Here is a 21,302-nt window from a genome sequence, read left to right on the forward strand (position 1 = left end):
GCTTACAGCTTTTGAGTTCAGCTGTAGAAATGTGTGATTTCTGAAGGATCCATTAAAATATTTATTGTAATGACTATTAAGCATATTAATTTTGGTTTTACTTTGAAGTGGATCTTTAAGAGAAATTTATTCTGTGTTACGTGTATTTCCTAATTGTTTCTTGATAGTTCGCAAGTATTTTTTGGACCTGTATAATCTGAGATTTGAGTTGACATGAGTTGTCATACCTTGCTAGTTGGAAGTGCTTGAGGGTTGTTTTGTTTGTTTGTTTTTTGTTATGTTTTATTGGTTTGTTTTGTTTTTAACTTCCCAGAAAACAAATGCAATTTATCAGAACGGTGAAACTAGCAAAAATTCTTTTTTCACTTACTGGATTATTAATAGTAGCTGTGATGGAGTATCTCTCCAGACCAGAGGTCTTTCTGGTTCATTTATAGATTTCATCTTGTAGGCACAGAAAATCACCTTCAGCGATTCAGAGAAACTTGTTCTGAAAGCTAGATTTCTCGTGCATGCTTCTTGAAAGAAGTAGCCATCCTTCCATCAGGACAGGAAGTGGGAACACTGTTGACTCAGCTTCTTACAGTTGCATCACTGTTGTCTCTATTTCCACTAAGATTTTGGATTTGGGGTTTCAGAAAGTTGATTTGAGTTGTGCAAATGTATTTTTGAAGAGTAAACCAGAAAATTAAAGGAAAAAAATCAAAATCCACATGCTAGTAATAGAGCATATGTAGGATTTTAGATGTTACATAATCTGAAAAACTGAGGCCAAATGGGAATGAAAAGTAAGACTGAGGCTGATTGTTGGAGGGTAAATTTACTGCTGAAGAAGCTAAAGAAACCTCCAAAAAAAAAAAAAAAAAAAAAACCTCAAAAAAAAAAAAAAAAAAAAAAGCCCTTAAAAAACAAAAATTAATCCAATATCAGCATAATCATTGCTCTGGTTATTTTGTTTTGTGAGTGGAATTGAAGCTTCCCTTTTTCTAAACGTTCTAGTGTTTGACATTCTAGTAACTGTTCACTCCTTAGCACTCCAAGTACTAGTCTTTAGAATTTTCTAGTTCTGCAGCTATGAATTTAAAGTGTTGCTTCCAGAAAAGGAACTACACTGAATGGAGTAGGTACTGCACTCAGCTCTGCCATCATTGTTGAGTATTATTTCATGGAATCATACAGTAGTTTGGGTTGGAAGAGAGCTTTAAGGAGCAATCCCTCTTGTCACGTGCAGGGATACCACCCACTAGATCAGGTTGCACAGGGCCCCATCCACCTTGGGCTTGAACAGTTCCAGGGATGGGGCATCTTCCTGTTCTGGTGCCCCACCATCCTCATAGTGAAGAATTTCTACCTTCAATCTGATCTAAATGTTTCATGTTTTAGTTTAAAACCATTTCCCATAGTATTTCTGATAACTCTCTTCAGTTTACAAACTGCTGTATCTTTGACCATCACCGCTACCAAGAACTTTTACCTTTTTTTTCTTGGAACTTGTGTCAGTAATTAGATAAATGCTACTTAAAAGTAAAAACTTCTCTTAGTCTGTAGTTATTTCAGACCACCAGGTAATTTTGCCTTGTTGATTACAACATTCTGAATTTAATACCAACATAGTATTGAATTTGGACTCTATGACGAGGCAGTTGCTGCTTGATTTACATTTGGTGCATACTTCTTTTTTGGATATATTCCATCCAATAAATTTGGATTTTTTGTCTTTTTGAATAAAATGCTGTGGACTCTCCAAAGGTTGTGTGAATAGGATTTTGCTTTCTAAATACTATTTTATTGTGCTATATAGTGTGCTCTTCAAAGCTGTTGTCATGAAGATATGAGTATTTATAGTTGATCCATAATCTTAATATGGATAATCTTAAACATGATTGAGGAATGGAGGTAGTACTCCCATTCAGTTTTTCATTTTTCAAAATTACTCAGCCCTGGAGGGCTGAGCAAGGCATTTTTAAGGTGTTCAGAGATATTTTTGTAGCTTTACATTACTATAAATCATTTCTAATCACAATTTCCTAAGACTTTTTTTTTTTTTCTTAGTGTTCTTGAACTGAACTGAAGGAGAATGAGGACCACAGTGTTTTCCTCTGAGCCAGAAATGATAGGCAGTTTCACTGATAGAGAGTGAAAATCTCTAGTAGTAAAGTGGACAAGTAAATTTCGTGGTTGAATTGTGTTTCATTTTTGCGAAAGCTGATGCTTGAGTAGTCAATATTTAGGTGTACAAGAATAGTAAAAAAATTTAGTCTTAATTTTGATAACTTAATTGTTTTGAGAGGGAGGAGTAGGGGAGATTCATTGCAATTATATTTTTCTATCTTTTTTTAGGTTCTTGCTAGAATTGCAAATGCTACAAGACCAACAATTCATTTATGTGAGATTGTGAATGAAACTCAGTTGGAAAGATTGCTGCTCCTTCTTGTTGGAACTGACTTTAACAGAGGAGACATCTCTTGGGGAGGAGCATGGGCTCAGTATTCTCTGACTTGTATGCTGCAAGATATTCTAGCAGGTTTGTTTTAAGTTCATAGTCTTTAGGCTTTAGCCTATGCTAAAAACTTGTTTTCTTGAAGCTTTTTGAGTTGTCATTTTAGAGTCTGCCAACTGTTGGGAAAAAAAACAACTCATATGCTTCACAAGCAAATTGAGATTAGATTGCAATAAGTGCACTGAAATATTTCATATTAATTAATTAAATCCTGAGGATTCCTTCTGCACTAAAAAGTCAAGTGTATATATTTGATCCCAATTATTTGAAAAAAATCAGCACTCTTCCTTTTAGAAAAAATGAGCACTTTAAGAATTTAGAGTTAGGTGGAAAAAAACCGGTTGGCTTAGAAACTGAGATGTTAAATTGTAACTGGAATGAAGTTTGAAATGAAGTTGTCTGCTTGATGCCACGTGTAGGAGAACTGCTGGCACCTATAGCAGCTGAAGCTATGGAAGAAGGTGCTTTGGGAGAAGATGCTGGCGCTTCAGCTGGGGATTCTGATGACTCTCTTCAGCCACCCACAGTTCAATTAGTGGAAACAATAGATGAGCCTTTGACACACGACATCACAGGTAAATGACTCTGTGATCTTTGGTGTATATTGCCTGCTGAGAAATAATAAACAACCTGCGCTGTGATTAATCTGTCAAAAAATCTGTGAAGGTTTTTTTATGATAGAATAAGTAGTTTCTGAAAATAAAGGAAAAATGTGTGTAATGCTTGATCTTAGTATGTCTGATTAATAAAAAATGATTATTTTTCCTCATTATTTCAACGAAGCACGTTTTATATGTTTCCACTAAGAGCTGTGTGTATTAAAAGCCTTGGCATTACCTGTGAATTATGATATTATCCTTGTTTCATAAACTGTACTTGGTAATATTAAAGTAGTTGTAAACATTCAAAGGTGCTCCACCCCTGTCATCTTTGGAAAAAGATAAAGACATTGACCTTGAATTGCTGCAAGACCTGATGGAGGTTGATATTGATCCTTTGGATATTGATTTGGAAAAAGATCCTCTTGCAGCCAAAGTGTTCAAGGTATGATGCACCTGAGATTCCCTATACTTTTCAATGTTGACTTAAGCTTTGGGCCTCATTTGAATTAAACTGAATTAATTTTTGCCCCACTTGTTCAGACAGTACTGTGTTTTCTTATTTTTTGTATATTTTTCTCATGTTCTTCACCTGATTACCTATCGTGTAGAGATTTTTTTCTTCAAATTTCCCTTCATCAAAATCTTCCAGTCATTGCTTAGTTTTTTTTGTCTCCTTCCTTCATCTCTTGTAATTGAACATGGCATTATCCTCCAGTCCAATTCATCCACAGATATCTTCCTGATTTTATATATATATATATATATATAAGATATCACAGATATCTTCCTATTGTCAAAAAAAACCTAGCAAGAAAAACTCTTCCTCGTTCCTTCAGATTTGTCCTGCTTTTTGTGTTTATGTAGGATTGCTAATTGATAGACCTTCCATTAAAAGCATCGTCTTCCACAATTTTCCTTCTTGCAGTCTTTTATTACTGTTTTCTCTTTTTCTTGTCATCCATATGCTTTCTTAGTGCCTTTAATTATGACTTTTCAGTAGAGATTATTCAACTTTTTGTTTTGCAGAACCCAGTTCAAATAGCCCCAGAGCCTCACCAAGACCACAAGGGTTCTATAATAGTCTGTCATATTAATAATATAGTATTATATCTCGATTAACAACTTCTCAAAATATCAGTGTTGCAACTCCACTACCAAGTTTGCAATGTAATACGAGTGCATGAGTAAAATCTGATGATAAAATTTTAAACTGGTTTCTTCGGTCTTAGAGACAATTAAATTACTGGATTCTTGCAATCACTAAGGAAAGAGTAGTTTGTATGGCAACAAAAAAATTGCGACAATTTTTTAAAGCTATCTTCTGGTTTTAATTTCGTGTAATTTCCATCTTTGTTGTTACTCATTACAAATTTATCTTTTTCTTGGACAGTCAAAAGAATTGCTGTTATTTTTTCCTTTTTCATTTGCTTTTTAAGCCTATAAGCAGCACGTGGTATGATTACTGGGGTGCTGATTATGGTACCTACAATTACAATCCTTACATTGGAGGTGTTGGAATTCCTGTTGCAAAACCACCAGTAGCTACAGAGAAAAACGGATCACAGACTGTGAGTGTGTCTGTTTCTCAAGGTAAGCAGTGAACCCTGGAGGTTATCTGTTTGGTAATATTGTATGCTACTTTTCAGTATACCGAATTAGTGTTAGAAATATCTGCCTGCTTGAAATGGAAATAAATTTTCTACATACCAAGCTTTTTCTGTGACTACTGAGAAAATGTGAGGTTTTTATTGAAAACTGTGTCTAACATGGCACAAAGTCGTATTTTCTGAAATTTTCAAAGACATCTTTATGGTCAGTTTGGAACGTTGGAAGCTCTTTCTTAAGTGGATAATATTTTGCTTAGTTGTTCCTATTCCAAAGAGGAATGAGGTGGCATACTTGTTCATTTTGAAGTACTACTTCTAAGCAGGAGTGATTTTATAAATCTCTTCCCTGCCATAATTCCTTTGGTTGCTGTTTGAGCAATTACTTTTACTACAGGCTTAAACATGCAGATTTTGTTGTATGTGATATTAAGGTGACTGTAAAAAGAAATGTGTTCATTTCATGAGAAATTTCTCTTTCTATTAATTATGTATTTTACATCCATGAGGATTTTGTGTTCAGTTCGGAGTATAAGTTTCTTCATTTTGCTGGCATCATATAAGCATATTCACTTTTACGTCAGATATACTGAGATTTGTTTCAAGTTTAGTGTGGACTGTATATCTAAATTGCTTGCACAGATAATTAATCGTAGCTGACTGTAATTGTCTTGGATATAATTCAGTTTGACTCTCTTGCCTTGTGTAGCATTAGATGCACGCCTAGAAGTTGGACTTGAACAGCAGGCTGAATTGATGCTGAAAATGATGTCCACTCTGGAGGCTGATTCCATTCTACAGGCACTGACAAACACATCTCCTACATGTAATTGTATATTGTCAAATTATTCTCTTCATGTGATGACCACTTGAACATTATACTGTTTTTTCTGCAGTCGCTTAGCAGCTTAGAAGAAGTTGAATTTTGCTTTAATGACATAGTTAGGCTGTGCTTTTGAGATTTCCTTTCTTCAAATTTTTAAATTTGTATACATAGATTTAAAACATTTTTTGAAGTTGCTCAAATAGGCAGGATTCCATTTACAGTACATAATAACACAATGGAAGAATTACTTTTGTTTTCTCATCTATAAGCATTTAAATATTGCTTCCTATTTTTGTGAGGCTTTATTATTACATTCACTGTGAAATGTAAGCTATTTGAAAGCTGCTTTGTAGTTGTTTCACCTATTCAGTGATAAAAGTGAAAATACTTAATAGTATTTTGAATTTGACTGTGCAATAAGCTTATGTTGTCAAAATACCCATGTTGCTGATTTAGTTTTATCAGGAAATTCCTAAAATACATCTTTAACAAGGGTGTGAATTTGGCTCACTTTCCAAATAGTTTTTGTGAAGATGATTTGTTACCTTCCAGTATGCCTTTCACAGTAGCATAGTTAATAGTCCAATAAAGGTGAGCACCACAGTGAAGGGATCTTGTAGATTATAACATAAGCATGTTTTCCTTAAATGTGAAATAAGAAGAAGTAAGTTTGTAGTTGCCTTTACCAATTTTTCCAAAATAATCCACTGAGGTGAGGATACTTCTTTGTTTTGTTTCATATAGTAACCCAGTCTCCTACTGGAACAGATGATTCATTGCTAAGGGGATTGCATGCTGCTAACCAAAATGCCCAGCTGATTGTACAGTTGTCATCTATACCTATGCTGAGCGCATGCTTCAACAAACTCTTCTCGATGCTACAAGTCCACCATGTTCAGGTATAGAATTGTGAACATTGAAATGTTTTAATAGTATTTCTCTCTCAGTCTGAAAGTTTTCTTCCTGTATTTGTATTGTTTAGGATGCAGCTAACCTGTTAGGTTATGTACTTCGTGCACACAGGTTGTCATGGACAACAGTACCAATAATGTAATAGATTAGCTGCTGAAAGCTTTTAGCAAATAGGGAATTTCTTCTTAGAGTAGGAAAGTAGATAGGTATCTATTTTTTGTGTTTTAAAACAGGTTTGTTACCCAATTACTGTTATTATAATATTTGCCATCTGTGGAGGTTTTCAAGACCCATCTGGACAACCCTCTGAGCAGCCAAGTCTGTGTCTTAGCTGGCTCTTCAATAGAGTAAGGGTGGAACGATCCTGTGATCCAAAATGTTAAAATGAGATGTATGCTTTTTGAAAAATCATTAGTTTAAAAATGCTTTTCTTAATATGTAACACACAATGCATTCCTTTTTTATATAAGTTCTTAGGTATCTGCCCTTTTGTTTTAATTGGATAGCTGACCATTCAAATATTCTATTCAAAATAGAGTTTGTTAGGTAAAGTACCTTGATGCTTCCTCAGAATATCAACTATTTAGTTTCTTCAGGGAGTCATTCAGAATATGTGTTTGTGTCTCTCTGATAGTAAAGGAGATTTTCCATTAGTTAAATTGGCTTCTGTGAATTCTTTCTGAATTTTTTCAGTTGTCCATTAAATATCTCTTGGCTAAATTTTGAAATTCTGAAAGTTTACATGCAAACCAGTGTTTCAGTAGAAAGATGATGATACTCTGATTTCTGAGCAATACGTACAGCTACTTTTCCAACAGTTTGAAGAAACATCTTAAGAGAAACTTAACTGTATTTTGAGGGGGCCCATTACAAGAAACAAAAAACAAAACACATAAAAAAGCATTTGCTAGTTATGATAAACTTTATTTGAATGTTTTATTTATCAACATCCTAAAATCTCAGTAAAGGAAGGAGCGGAGAGTGTGTGTACATTATCGGTGAAACAGGGTCAACTGAAGATGTAGATATGACTTAAAATGAAAACTCTTTATGCTTTGCTGCTCTGGAAATACACAGGAGTTTGATGTTGTTTTTTTTTTCCTTTTTGCAGCTTGAATCCCTTTTACAGTTATGGCTCACCTTAAGCCTGAATTCTAGCTCCTCTGGAAGTAAAGACAGTGGCGCTGATATTTTCCTTTATAATGCTAATCGAATACCTGTAATTTCCTTGAATCAAGGTAAAATATATTAAATAGGAAATATTAACTTTCAAGTGTGAAAGGTTTTCTTAAGTACTCAATATTTATTTGTTCTTATTAAGATCAGTGATGGAATGAGCGATCTCTTTGTTGCTAGAGAGCTCTTGGTCTCACTATCTATGTGACGTGAAAAATGTGTAGCTAATAGTAATTAATAAGGAATTGTTCCTTGAATTTCTGTAATCTTGACCTAAATTACATTATAAAATGTGTGGTTCTTAATTCATTGTTACTGCCAAAAGGGCTCTTTAAAATATACTTCTGAACTGTGCATCTTTATGCTCTTCTCTGGTACACCATTCTGTAATTTGTTTATTATTACTGTCCAAGGTATAGAGGATAGGTATGGGGAAGCCCTACCACTTTTTGGCGTTAGACTGCTGACCTAGGAGAAAGATGTGTCTAATTATTTCTTTTTATAAAGTAATGAAGTATAATGAACTTGTTGAGTTTCATGGAGACTGTTTTAAATAAAATGTTTCTTTGAATCTTTTTTTTTTTTTTTTTGTTTCTGAGAAGACATGGGTTGAGACTATAGGAAGTTCTGTGGGCCAGTTCCTGTGGTGCATTGGTGATGGCATCTTTTCCTAGTTGCCTAGAACAGTAGTTGTCAAAACAAAGAAAACACAACAAACAATAAACAAGTAATGTAGCAACTTGCATTCAAAATGAGAAACTTCCTGTAACATTCTGAAGATTAATACTTGGGAAAATGTGCTTTTCTTGACAGCTTCAGTAACTAGCTTCCTGTCAGTTCTGGCATGGTATCCTAACACCTTACTCCGAACATGGTGCCTTGTGCTTCATAGCCTAACTCTCATGACAAATATGCAGTTTAATGGTAAGTTGTGGAGTGTTTTGTCACCATTTTTTACAATGTAAGTGTTGATTTCAATCTTAAATGTTACCAAAATATTCCCTTTGTCATAGAATTACTTTGATTTTCCAACAAAGAGGCTGTAGAGAGTGAGCTCTATGGGCTGCTTGTACCTTGAAATCAGTGTCATTTAAAAAAAAAAAAAAAAAAAGCATCATCTGAAAAGCAAATCTGAGGAGTAGCTAAAGATCCTTGAGAGGTAGCTTTGTATTATGGGAAGAGGTAGCAGAGAGTGAGGATTAAGGCAATATAAGAGGAATTCATATTTTTTCTGATGCAATAAGAATATTTTCATAAATACGCAGACTCCAGTCACTGCTTATGTTAAGCTCTCTGAAGATAAGCCCCTAGAAGCTAAATTTATTCAAAAAAAAAAAAAAATCCATCCACTTCATTTCACTTTCCTATGTATGTGAGATTATCATGCATTCTCTGTATGGCTCATGTAAGACTGTAAGACTCTGTAATGATAATCTCCCCTTGTGAAGGAAATTTTGCCACAAGTCAAGTAGAGACATTAAAGGATGCAATTTTCAATGAAGAAATTTAGCTTCTAAACAGCTATGATAGTAATAGGGCAGCTGTCATGGGGACTGCTTTTGTGGCCTTGTCCTTAAGCCTAAAGAAGATACTGAGTAGTTTGTGAAATTGGAGACTGAAATCTCTGAAAATGTACATATTTAGGCCGTATCAGAACTTCTTAAATTCTGTTTTGACACCAACCGTATGACTAAATGCAATAATAACAGATGAAATCCAGAGTAACGGAGGATCGTACTTTCCTGAAATAATTTGCTATTTTGTGGTGACACAACTGTTCTGAGCTGTTTTCTGTAATCTGCCCTTGAAACTCTTTTTTTCTCTATATAAGCTATTTGAAATCCTTGCCTTCGGAGCACATTTTTTTCCTTCAGATTTTCACTTTTTTGTTGGTATTATTTAACAATAACATGAAAAACTTCTGAAACTCCTTCTGCTAGGTGAAAGTGATGCCTGCCTAAGAAAAATTTCAGAGTTTCAGTTGCTCTAATGTAGGCAGCTGTTGTTTGTAATACCATTTTTGTAATACGTTTACTGATCTGTTTCTTTAACAAGAGGTATTCATGCTCCACTCATGTGTCCTTTTGCACATCTTTTATGTTGTCACCAGAGATGGCATTGGAGAAAGAAGTGTTCTGAGCATAAATGCTACCTAACAGAGTGGATAATGTTGATGCATCCTCAGGTCTGAGTTAGATCGTGTCAGACGTTTAATGCAATGTACAAATAAAGTGGGGCTTTATATTGCAGTGATATTTCCAGCTTTTAAATAGAAAATATAAAATTACACAGGAGGTAATGAAAGTGTAGTTACTCAATTTTGCTGTCAACCCTGTCATGGTAAAGCAGAAAAACTACAGAGCCATCTAAACTTAGAAGCAGTGGAGCTGAGTGTTAGCCTGTGGACTTAGCTGCTGTTTGTCAAGAGAAGATGGTTTGGGGCTGTGAATTTGGGGGAAGTTCTAGCATTTAAAACAAAACAAAACCCCACAGAATAGAAGTGTTACTTGTCACACTGACTGTAGACTTCATAGGTTATTCTCTGAAGGTGCCATTTAACAGTGCAGGAAAACACAAATGTTCCTTCTTCAAATACATATAATATTATAGAACATTTTATGAGCTTTTATACACTTCTTTTAAAATAATTTGGGGTACTTCTGGAAAAACTGAAGTTTCAGTTTTGCAGTTAGACACTAGATCAGCAAAATGTTCTAGGAAACAGGTTCGTGTGTAAATACAAGGGGTGTGACCTTAGTAAGTTAATACCTTTTGTCATCTGGGTATTCATTTTCATTTTTTACTTCAATTATGGCAGACTTAGAAATTTCACCCCCCAAAAATAACCAGCCAATAAAATACCCACCTACAACCGATATACCTAGTTTTCTCAGGGGTAAAACTAACGTGTTGTCTATTTCGCCTCAGTAAGTATTCACAGGTGCAGTTCAAGGTGGGGGAAAATAAACTTGATTAGTTCACCAAGGCTGGTATTTCCAAGGCCCATCCTGCAGTGGAAGATTTCTCTGTTCTGAAAAATTTGGTTTTCCTTTCAGACAATCAGTGGAAGTGTGCACTTAGCTTCTCTTACAGGCTTGTCCTTCATCCAAACAAGGCCTAGCTTTTTAATTTTTGCATAGTCAGATGTAAACTGCAACAGCCTTAATGTCTATAATAGAACGGAACTGGAATGCCTTGAGAGGCTCTATTGCTTTTATTCAATTCTAACTATTGCCGTTCCGTCTTCCATCAACTATAACCAAGCCTACTTGTTCTAAATCTAGTATTGGTAAATCATTGCAAAATTATTTGTGTAGCTATACAAGAAATGCTTTCAGCATTAGTTTTCTGCTATCATCTAAAGGAGTAAATCTATTTATTGTTAGAAAACAAAATGGCATTTGGTAAGGGGAAGACTTAGTATCACTAAGATGTTGATGAAACTTAGATGTTTCCTTCCTGTTTGGTTTCTTATTGTTCAATTTAAGGAATTTTTTTGAATGATGAGGACTGATACAAACAGAATGACCAGTAACTAGTTTAGAATTTGATTCTTTTTGCATCTCCCCTAATTGGGTATCTTATCTTGAGGTGCAAAAAGATGTCAGTCAAACTCTTGTACCTGAGCACCATTTCCTCTTGATTCAGTCTTTCTTTCACATACTATGAGACAGTCTGAAGGAGATGACAGCTTTAGCGTGTTGTAACTTGATCTTCATTTGGATAGGTATAAGCTGTGCTTCTCAAAAGCTGTGTTTTGTGCTGATTTTATATACCACAACTGAATGGTCAAAACTACGTGTTTAATAAAGCTTGCTTGCATGATCATTAAAGGATGTATTATATTTTAACTTCTTGTCCTCAAAGCCCTTATCTGTTAAGCTCCCTGCAGTGTTAATCAGTGATGTGAAGTCGGTGAATGTGCCACAAATAAAAAATATCTTGATTGCATGCATGATAATGGAACACATGGTCTCTGGCAAACTAAGAAATGTGCGAAAGCCTTACTACAGAGGGGACTAGCAAAGAAAAAGAAGAGTTAAAATCTTTGTAGATGTTGTTTCTACAAAACTGAAAGTCTACATTTGTGAATTTTACCTTAGCAAGTTGAGAAACTAGTGGAATATTTGGGGGGTTTGTAGCTGTACTTGATGGAAAACTCATTACTCCAAATTGTAGTCCTGAGTAAGCAACTTCTGGTACTTAATTCTACTTCTGGATGTTTATGCATAATGAAGTAAATGTAATAGATATACAGTATAAATGTTGTATTTACATTACATGTTGAAGATGAGAGATTTAATTTTCATGCATTTATTTTTAAGCTGGTCCAAGCAGTGCCATTGGAGCTCAGGAAAGTACAGCTCAACTGTTGGTGTCAGATCCAAACCTCATTCATGTATTAGTGAAATTTCTTTCTGGCACAAATCCTCATGGAACAAATCAACACAGTCCACAGGTAAGTAGCAATTAAAATAACAGAATAACCCTTCATAATAACATTTAAATAAACATGACAGAAATCAGAAATGTATGTTGTCTGTGTTGTATTATATCCTTAGCTTATGGTTTTTCTTTTTTTTTTTTTTTTTTGTTGTTGGCTCTGATGAACAGCTGGTGGGAAGTTCATGTTGATGATTTGCTATGAATAGTGAACTTTCCTTTTTACGTTTATGTGGACAAGTTGCTCTAGGGAGGATGTGATTTCTTGGTTAGTGTGTTCTATGTTAAAATTTTTTAGTAGTGGGCATAGAAAACTTGCAGAGTTCAGTTTGCTTATGGAATTCATGCTGGATTAGGATAAAAAAGACAGTGAAGATCAAATATCTAACAATTCTTGAATTTAGAAGAGTGTTTTGTGCTTCTCTTTTCTGCCTGTTCTTTGAATCAATGTGATTTCTAATATGTTTCCTAATTTCAAGTAATTTTCTGCTCTTTGTGGTCTTCAAAACATTTGTGAATGGAGATTGAAAAAAAAAAAAAAAAAAAGCCAAATTTAACTTATTCTTATGTAATACTTGACAGGATTCTCAGAAACACCTAACAAGTGTTAGGCAAAGAATTGAATTCTTGCTTTTTTCTCATGGATAATGGTAGAAAAACACATGGTAAAAGTTGGTCTGGAGTAGAAAACTCTAAAATTTTTCAGAAAGCAAGTTAAGTTATGTAATACTTATCTATTCTTAGAAGATGTTTTCCATGTTGGGAACAACTTCCTGGTCTTGAAGACATTTCAATTTTGTATATACTTATTAAAATTCTTTTCCCTCTAGGTTGGGCCAACTGCAACGCAAGCTATGCAAGAATTTCTTACTCGATTACAAGTGCACCTTTCATCAACTTGTCCTCAAATGTTTAGTGAATTTTTATTGAAATTAATACATATTCTTTCAACAGAAAGGTAAATCTTTGCCCTTTGTTTTCCTACCCTCTTTGTCTTTAAAATCTGTTTGTGAATCACAACCAAAATGTGTAGATTCCCTCTCTTGTCCTACTGTCAGGTTGTGTATGGATTGAGATCACAGCATTACTAGTTGCACCCAGGCAGTTTCTAGCACGTGGAAAAGTGCACCTAGAATGCACATGCAGCCAGCCATCTTTATGCAAGGGACAGTGAATGTAAGCAATAAGGAGTCGGTTGGAGTGTCATTTTATCATGGGCTAAGATGCAGGCATCCTTCAGGGTTAGAGGAATTCCTAAAATAAAGGCACTGTTGATTAATTTACCCATTGAAAAGGCAAAAGCATCCTGAAAGGCCTGAATTAACCAAAGGTAAAGCAAATTATTTGTAGGTTACTTTTCTAATATAAGTAGGATGAAATGTGTGATTGCATAATCGTATTTATTTCATGAAAATGCTATCAAAGAACATTCATGATTTTGGTTGTTTAGAATAAGGATCACTTCAGAAGTAGTGTGATAATGTATGCATACATTAAGGATGGAGAAGTCCAGGATATGTAGGCAAATATGCATGCTTTTGTATATACACATGCAAACAAATGGAATGAATACAAATAATTAATTACAGCTGTATCCATTACTTAAAGTTCTTACCCATAAAGTACTAAATCAGCTTCATTCTAATCAAAACTGTGGAAAAACCAACCATAAAGTTGACTAGAAGAAAACAAGGAGCTTACCAAAGGAGAGTAAAACTATAGATTGTATGTTTTATTGCATTTGCATTTTCTTATAATGTCATTGGAGAAGAAACGTATTTTTGCTACCATCTTTTGAACACCAAATTTTTGACAACCTCAGTCATATGAAAATAAGACTTTGCATCGTGCTTTTTGTCTCTACTTTCCTTTTCTCTTTATTCTTTCTCTGTGTTCTACAAACTCAAGGACAGACAGAACAAAAGGAAATCCGAAGGTGAATTGTAGGCTTCTGCTTAAGATAGTAGGGAACACATAGAAGGCAGAGCTTTTAAGCATATTTCTCTTCTTATAAAGAAAGCATATTTTTCTTCTTTCTTATTGTCTCAATAGAACATACAGTGAAAGTTCTGCAGTCTCCAAGCAGCTGTGCTGAGGCCATATGGAGCATTATCCACTAATTTCCAAATCTGTTGCAATTCTCAGCTTCTTGGATGGCCTGTCCTTTTCTTACTCATTTATCTGCTTTTTCTGGATTCAAAGTCTCTTTAAACCTTACTGCAAGATCTGAATTCATGACCAAGTGTATTGTACTCCTTCTGCGGTACCGTTTTTTGTCAACGAGCAATGGTCTGATTCGTCTAACTGTGCCTGCAGAAATGCTTACATCTGTGTGCTATTCCTTTAAAATAACTAATTGCATCCAGTAAATAAAAGAATTACCACATTTTGAATATATTACCAGACTACCCAATTCTGGTTTCATCTCCAGCAAACAGTAGAAAGTCGTAAGACGCCAAATGATCTGGTAGTGTTTCTGCATTTTAAATGCAGCCATGGTCCCTGATCGTCAGTATAAGCTTCTTTAGATCCAGGAATGTTCATGCTTGAAACTTCTGTTGCTGTTAATAAAGTCTCCTTCTTCTTCCCTGCAATTAATTTATCATAACTAAGAAAAGGTGAAGGCATCTTTTTGTTACTACTTCTTTCTTGCTTTCAAAATAATAATGTTGTTTTTGGAACTTTACATATCAGTTTTGAAAAGGTTCCAGCATTTCAAACGCAATCTCAAACTTTGCTAATGTGGGAAATGAAACAACTATCTTATGGCTTACACTGTATGGATTTCATCAATGTCTGAAGCTGGCTTTAAAAAGGATGGTCATTTAGGCAAGTCATTCGTCTCTGACATTTTAATGTCATTTCACAGAATCACACAGAATCACAGAATCACATTTCACTAGCTTTACTAGCTGCTGAAGGTTCTCAAGGACCTTTTGACACCTAGCAATGCCTGCTGTCTGCATCGTACGTTAGTTTGTGAATGAAGGGTCTATTCCTGAATGTTCTGCCTCCCTCTGTAGTTGAGTTGTAGGGATTTTTTGTTGTTGTTTTGGTTTTTATTTGATTGCTCCTTTGTGGCTTGTTCTTTTTTTCCTACAACTTCATGTTATTTTAGCTCTGCTGCTTAGTTCAAAGTTCAGGTTTGGGGATATCCATGTTGAGCAATAACGAGTGATACCACTCTAACATTTCTGTACATGGATACAAAAATATGTAAGGACTATTTAGATCTGTGGTTTTCCATGTGTGGCTTTCAGCTTTTGGTTTTAGAAAGAGAAGGGAAATCTGCTTGTGATCTGTCTTATGCATCTGTCTTACCTATTGCTATGGGACAAGTTCTTAGCCAGGCCATCTTCATGCCTGGTCAGGTTGTTGGTGGCATAGCACTGGGGAAGTTAGCACTGTGTCCCTTTTCTTGCTTCCTCTTCTCCACATTGAAAAAATCTCCTCTGTCATGCTCTTCTCTATTGATGTAGTGTCTCTTCAGTTGTGTGGAGGAGTACCTCTGTCTGTGCAACAGCGAGGAGATTTTACCTTGTGCTTAGCAGTTCTGCTTCTTGAAGGCTCAGTCAGTGGGCCCAAGACCGTTGTGTGTACAGCAATAAACTAGTCATGTGGCAGTTGTTTGGCCTGAAATGCATTAGGAATTATGTTTTACTTCTGATACAGATGTTCTACACATCTCCAGACAAAGGTTTAATGTAATGAGGGAAGGACTTCCTCATTTTCTTGTTTCCCCTTTTTCCAGTAGGTGGCACTTTGGTGTTATCTATCCTTTAATCTTACAGAAAACTATTTCAGCTTTCTCTAAGAAATTTTACGTCATTAACTTGAATTGAATGGGTGATGTTCACTAGGTTATGTTATTGGACTATTACTCATACAAGAAATTTAATTATTCTGTAAAATCGTTAATTCGTAATGAATCTTAGAATGCATACTTACATGTTATAATATACTTGAAATAAGCTGATTAAGACATTGAAATTATAGCTTTTGAGTTGCGTTAACATTTTTTTTAAGACAAATTAAAAGTAGGACTGAAACGTAACATGATGACTATTTGTAGATCCTCGGGCAGTTATTGAACTGTACCTTGTCTGACCAAATTGTAAGATTGATTGTAAAAAAAGAAAAAAAGAAAAAAAAAAAAGGCAGTATATTACTGTTAGAATTAATTAAATGGCAAATATTTTTTTCAAATCTGTTTATAGAAAATATTTTGTTCTGCATGTAATGTTATAGTGGGACTGACTACTCAGTGTCAAAAGATATAGAGGAATGTTTCAAGTTACTAACCAAACCACACATACAGAATTAGAACCAGCTTTATGTTAAATACACTTGATTGAGAAAGTTCATTTTACAATCTACTGGTAAATGTGTGAAAGCACAGAGGAGGGTCACTAAGATGATCAGAGGGCTGGAGCACCTCTTGTATGAAGAAAGGTTGAGGGAACTGGGCTTGTTTAGCTTGGAGAAGAGAAAGCACCAGGGACCTTCCAATATTTGAAAGGAGCTTATAAACAGGAGGGGGTATGTCTGCTTACAAGGTTGGATAGTGATAGAACAAGTGGGAATGGTTTAAAACTGAGACAGGGAGGTTTAGGTTAGACATTAGGAGGAAGATTTTCACACAGAGGGTGGTGATGCACTGGAACAGGTTGCCCAAGGGGGTTGTGGATGCCCCATCCCTGGAGGCATTCAAGGCCAGGCTGGATGTGGCTCTGGGCAGCCTGGTCTGCTGGTTGGTGACCCTCCACATAGCAGGAGGTTTAAACTACTTGATCATTTGGTCCTTTTCAACCCAGGCCATTCTGTGATTCTATGATTCAAATGGGAAAATAAGTTTAGTGCCAGAAGAGATCCCTCAAGTAATAAACCTGTAAGCACCTACCTGTGACAACTTGAGTATCTTCTCATTGTTTTACGTATAGTCGCTATTTAGAAAGCTTAAAACTGACCATTCTTCTCTCTACTTTGGAGGAAAAAAATTTACAGAGGGACAAATCCTGTTGAATTTTCCTGTTAGAATTAAGGAAAAAATCCTGATGATACTATAGTATTAGACTGCTTCTTCCCATGCAATTTCCCTGCAAGTTTATGAAACTTTTCACCCACAGCAAATGAACAGGACTGTATCTGAAATACATACTCACAAAGTTAACTGCTTAGTTAAAAAGAAAAAAAAGTGAAACAAAGATCTAGCTAGATTTCATACTTTTGGAAAAGAAGCTTTTGTTGTTTGTAGTATCAGAAAAGTTAAAGCATGAAGAAATTCCACTGACTCTGTAATCATTGGTAGTTAAAAATTATGAATACTTAACCTATGTGAAAGATCAAATTGTGCTTCAAATTGCATTTCTGGAAATGGCTATTTTTTTATTGGAAGTCTGGCGTGCTTTTTGATTCTTAAATCTCAAGGAAACAAGAACAAAAAATTATCTGTCTTGTTAATATTGAATAATGAAGTATCTTTTTTTTTCCTTTTTCTTTCCAGAGGTGCTTTTCAGACAGGCCAAGGGCCTTTGGATGCACAAGTGAAACTCTTGGAATTTACCCTGGAACAGAATTTTGAAGTTGTGTCAGTTAGCACCATTTCTGCAGTGATTGAGTCTATAACCTTCCTTGTGCATCATTACATTACATGTTCAGACAAAGTGATGTCTCGCAGCGGCTCAGACAGCTCTGTGGGTGCTAGAGCATGTTTTGGAGGACTTTTTGCCAACATTATCCGTCCAGGTGATGCCAAGGCTGTTTGCGGAGAAATGACAAGGGATCAACTTATGTTTGATTTGTTAAAACTGGTGAACATTTTAGTTCAACTGCCACTTTCCAGTAACCGAGAATATAGTGCCCGTGTACCAGTAGCAAGCAGCACCACAGACAGTGTGTCTGATGAAGAAAAGGTTTCAGGAGGCAAAGATGGCAATGGAAACAATCCTAGTATTCAAGGATCAACTGCGTATGTTGCGGACTTGGTGTTAGCCAACCAACAAATTATGAGCCAGATTTTGTCTGCCCTTGGCCAGTGTAACAGCAGCGCTATGGCAATGATTATTGGTAGGTATTTCTTAATTAAAGGGGAAGGTCTTTTGTGGTGGTAAATACTTTAAACTTCTACAAACTAATGCATTGGCACAGACATACAAAATGTGTCAAAAAAGACAGAAAAAGAGAAGCTGATAGAAAAGTGAGAAGGACAGCAAGTGATGTAAGGTGGGGACAAAAACACTGTAAGGTGAGAGACGGTGATTAAAGCCAAATGGGAGCGTTTGGCATTTGTAATTCTGGGATTCAGCAAATTCAGAAGGATTGATGTCGGAAGGGACCTCTGGAGATTGCCTGGTTAAACCTCCCTCTACAAGGAAATCCTGATGCAGAGAGTAGGTTCCTCAGTACCTTGTCCAGTGGATTTTTTTAATTCTTCAAGAGTGGAGGCTCCACAACTGCTCTGGGAAGTCTATACCAGTGTTCAGTTATCCTTGAAGAAAAATACAGTTTGTTATGTTTAAAAGGAATTTCCTGTATTTCAGTCTTTGCCTTTACATGTCTCCATACATGGATTAGAATTCGTCTTCAGTTTGTACTACAGGCATGTTACCTTGATGGTTCACTTCATATAGCAATATTTTTCTTTTTTGAGTTACTTTTGGAAGAGAAGAATTACAACTGTGCCATTGCAAAAATGCAGGCACTTTTCCATTCCCCTATTTTTTTTTTTCAGAAGTCTCCTTAGCAGCATACTCTAGGGTTCTAGTAATATATCTGTGGGAATTCTTCCTGTTACTGAGAAGTGTGGATTGCCAAAGATACTTCAAACAGAAAAGTTGCAGTTTGTTGGAGATGTGTCTAGGGTGTGTTTTCTCCAAGTAGATATCTTTGAGACTTGCTTTTGAGCTGCGAAGATAACATACAGTTTATTTGCACAGCTTGAACTACCAGATGAAATACTACATGAATGGTAATGTGTGTGTAAAAGAACGGTTTACAGAAAAATAGGCTTGGACCATGCACTTCATTTCAGATATAAAAATAATTGTGAAATTTTGTACTCTGTAGTGTTTCTCTTATTTCCAAGAAAGCTTCTCTGTTGTCTTCTGTGCTGATTTGTCTTAAGCGGATGTGAAAGTGTTTAACCAAAGTGGTGTCAGAAAACAGTGTGTTCTTTAGATGAGAATCTGTGAATGTCTGACCAGTGGTCCATTTGTTATAAGAGCAACTGAGAAAGTAGCAATCCCCAGTAGTCAAACAGCAGGCAGGACTTGAACAGCCTGAAGTGCATTGTTGGAATCTTCCTGAAATTAATTGTAAAATGCTTCAGCCTTCACTCTGGATAGTTGGTGTTGTATCACAAATGCAATATGAAGGAACATTGAAAGTAGTTTGTTCTATGCATGGTTGATTGTTTTGAGTACATGTTTTTGGGGGGTGAAATTCAAACACTCTCCTCAACTTTTATGTCTTTCTGAACCATCGTTTTGTGTCTAGCAAATATTTTGTATTTTTTAAGAAATCAGTTTGGAAAGATAGCATTATTTCAATGTTTTTCATAGAATTCAGAGCACTGGGCCAACTGGATCCTTTCAATTGATTGCCCCAGGGTCTTTTGATATAGGTTACTGAAACTAATTTGTGTGGGTGTTTTGGGAAGATGTAACACAGTTCTTTGTGGTTTTAGTTCCTTCAAGAAAATCTGCATTTAGCTCTTTCCAGACAACTTCTTTGAACAAAACATTTCTCTAAGATTGCTGCCAAGGATGTGTATGATCCAAAAATCAATTACCAGCATTTAGTAGTAAACATGTAATGGGTAGCGCAGAATGCTGGCTACCCAGGAAAGATAAACCGTAAGACTTAAGCAGATGTGCACTATTAAGTAATGGCTTTTGTGTCAGAATTTCTGCTAATAATGTTGATTTACTGTACCTTGAAAGCCAGTAGATCAAGAACCAGGATAGCCTTCTGTAACTCTTTTGTCACATGAAGTTAAAATGTTTGTGAGTTTTGTCTTTGCATTTCATTAGGGTTTTATGCTTTCTCATTGACAGGCTATGAAAATCACATAAGTAGTAGTATTCCCATCCTACCCTTCCCTTCCCACGCCTCAAAATCTAAAATCTTTGCAACACCTTCTTCGACTGTCATTTATTTTTAACTTTTCTAGACACCACAGAGATCGAGTCCTAAGAGACTTCTGTCTGTCTCCATGCTTTCAAAGCTTACCAGTATTTTCTTTCTTGACAACTTAAAAGTGATTAAAGTACTATAGCTGTCAATTCTCTTGCCAAAATGTTTCTCTAAGGCATATTGCAAAGATCACTTAAACACATTCTTTATATTATTTTCTGTGAGTATAATTCCAGTTCCTGTAAATGGAAGGGAAATGAAATCCGTTTCCCCAACTCCAATCTAAAACCACTTTTAAAAGCTCAAATTGATGTCATATGCTCAGGGAGGCAGTAATTTTTACAGAGGTAGTTTCTCTTAGGGAAGAATATTCTACTGCTTTCCTTCCTCCTTTTCAGCAAATATGTAATCAGTATTACTGAATAAATCCTGAACTGTAACACTGAGAAGAAAAGTTCAAAGGGAGGTATTTCCAATAGAGATGCAGATGTTAAGCAAAGAACTAATGGTAATTTATATGAACCTGAAAATTGTCCTTCTTGTAAAATCCATGCCAATATTTAGCTGAAATGAAATTTAAATATGCTTGAGTTCTCCTCTATGCTGTAACAATTTGTTAGGTCTCCGCTTCTGAACCTTGAACTGTTCCTGTTTTCACTAAGGTGCAAGTGGCTTACATCTCACTAAACATGAAAACTTTCATGGTGGCTTAGATGCAATATCAGTTGGAGATGGATTGTTCACTATCCTGACAACACTTAGTAAGAAAGCAACAACGGTGCAAGTGATGCTTCAGCCAATTCTTACTTACATGGCTTGTGGGTATATGGGAAGACAGGTAGGTTCCCTTTAACTTTGCTGTTCTTCAAGATGATTACATTTTGGTTGATACAGTAAGCTATAGTCATGTCAGTAAACTAACTGATCTTAATATTTTTCCGACATAACTGTGGTGCAGAAGATAGGAGGTCTCCATCATTCTGAAGGGGGAGAGAGTTAAGGAGTTTCTCTAAGGATATTTTGGTGTTCCTGTAAATATTCCTGGCTAGAAGTGAATGGAATGTTTCATTGTGTTCAAGTGGGAAATACATTTATTGTGTTTGTAT

The 21,302-nt window shown here is 35.6% G+C and overlaps 1 protein-coding gene across 7 annotated transcripts in view; it reads left to right on the top strand.

Moving 5' to 3' along the window:
* The window catches only part of BIRC6 (baculoviral IAP repeat containing 6), a 170,949-nt gene that overhangs the window by 64,116 nt on the left and 85,531 nt on the right, over positions 1 to 21,302 (top strand). For all 7 annotated transcript variants that reach the window (XM_042891308.1, XM_042891334.1, XM_042891327.1 and 4 more), the window contains 12 exons: positions 2,341 to 2,524; positions 2,920 to 3,075; positions 3,411 to 3,544; positions 4,539 to 4,692; positions 5,416 to 5,532; positions 6,277 to 6,431; positions 7,556 to 7,682; positions 8,434 to 8,544; positions 11,946 to 12,079; positions 12,894 to 13,021; positions 17,567 to 18,129; positions 20,859 to 21,034. In XM_042891308.1, coding sequence (XP_042747242.1) covers positions 2,341 to 2,524; positions 2,920 to 3,075; positions 3,411 to 3,544; positions 4,539 to 4,692; positions 5,416 to 5,532; positions 6,277 to 6,431; positions 7,556 to 7,682; positions 8,434 to 8,544; positions 11,946 to 12,079; positions 12,894 to 13,021; positions 17,567 to 18,129; positions 20,859 to 21,034 — 2,139 coding nt within the window. The remainder of the gene's footprint in view (positions 1 to 2,340; positions 2,525 to 2,919; positions 3,076 to 3,410; positions 3,545 to 4,538; positions 4,693 to 5,415; positions 5,533 to 6,276; positions 6,432 to 7,555; positions 7,683 to 8,433; positions 8,545 to 11,945; positions 12,080 to 12,893; positions 13,022 to 17,566; positions 18,130 to 20,858; positions 21,035 to 21,302) is intronic.

Source organism: Lagopus leucura, unplaced genomic scaffold, assembly GCF_019238085.1.
Source record: "Lagopus leucura isolate 7727_CA_CO unplaced genomic scaffold, USGS_WTPT01 Super-Scaffold_73, whole genome shotgun sequence".
Classification (NCBI taxonomy): domain Eukaryota; kingdom Metazoa; phylum Chordata; class Aves; order Galliformes; family Phasianidae; genus Lagopus; species Lagopus leucura.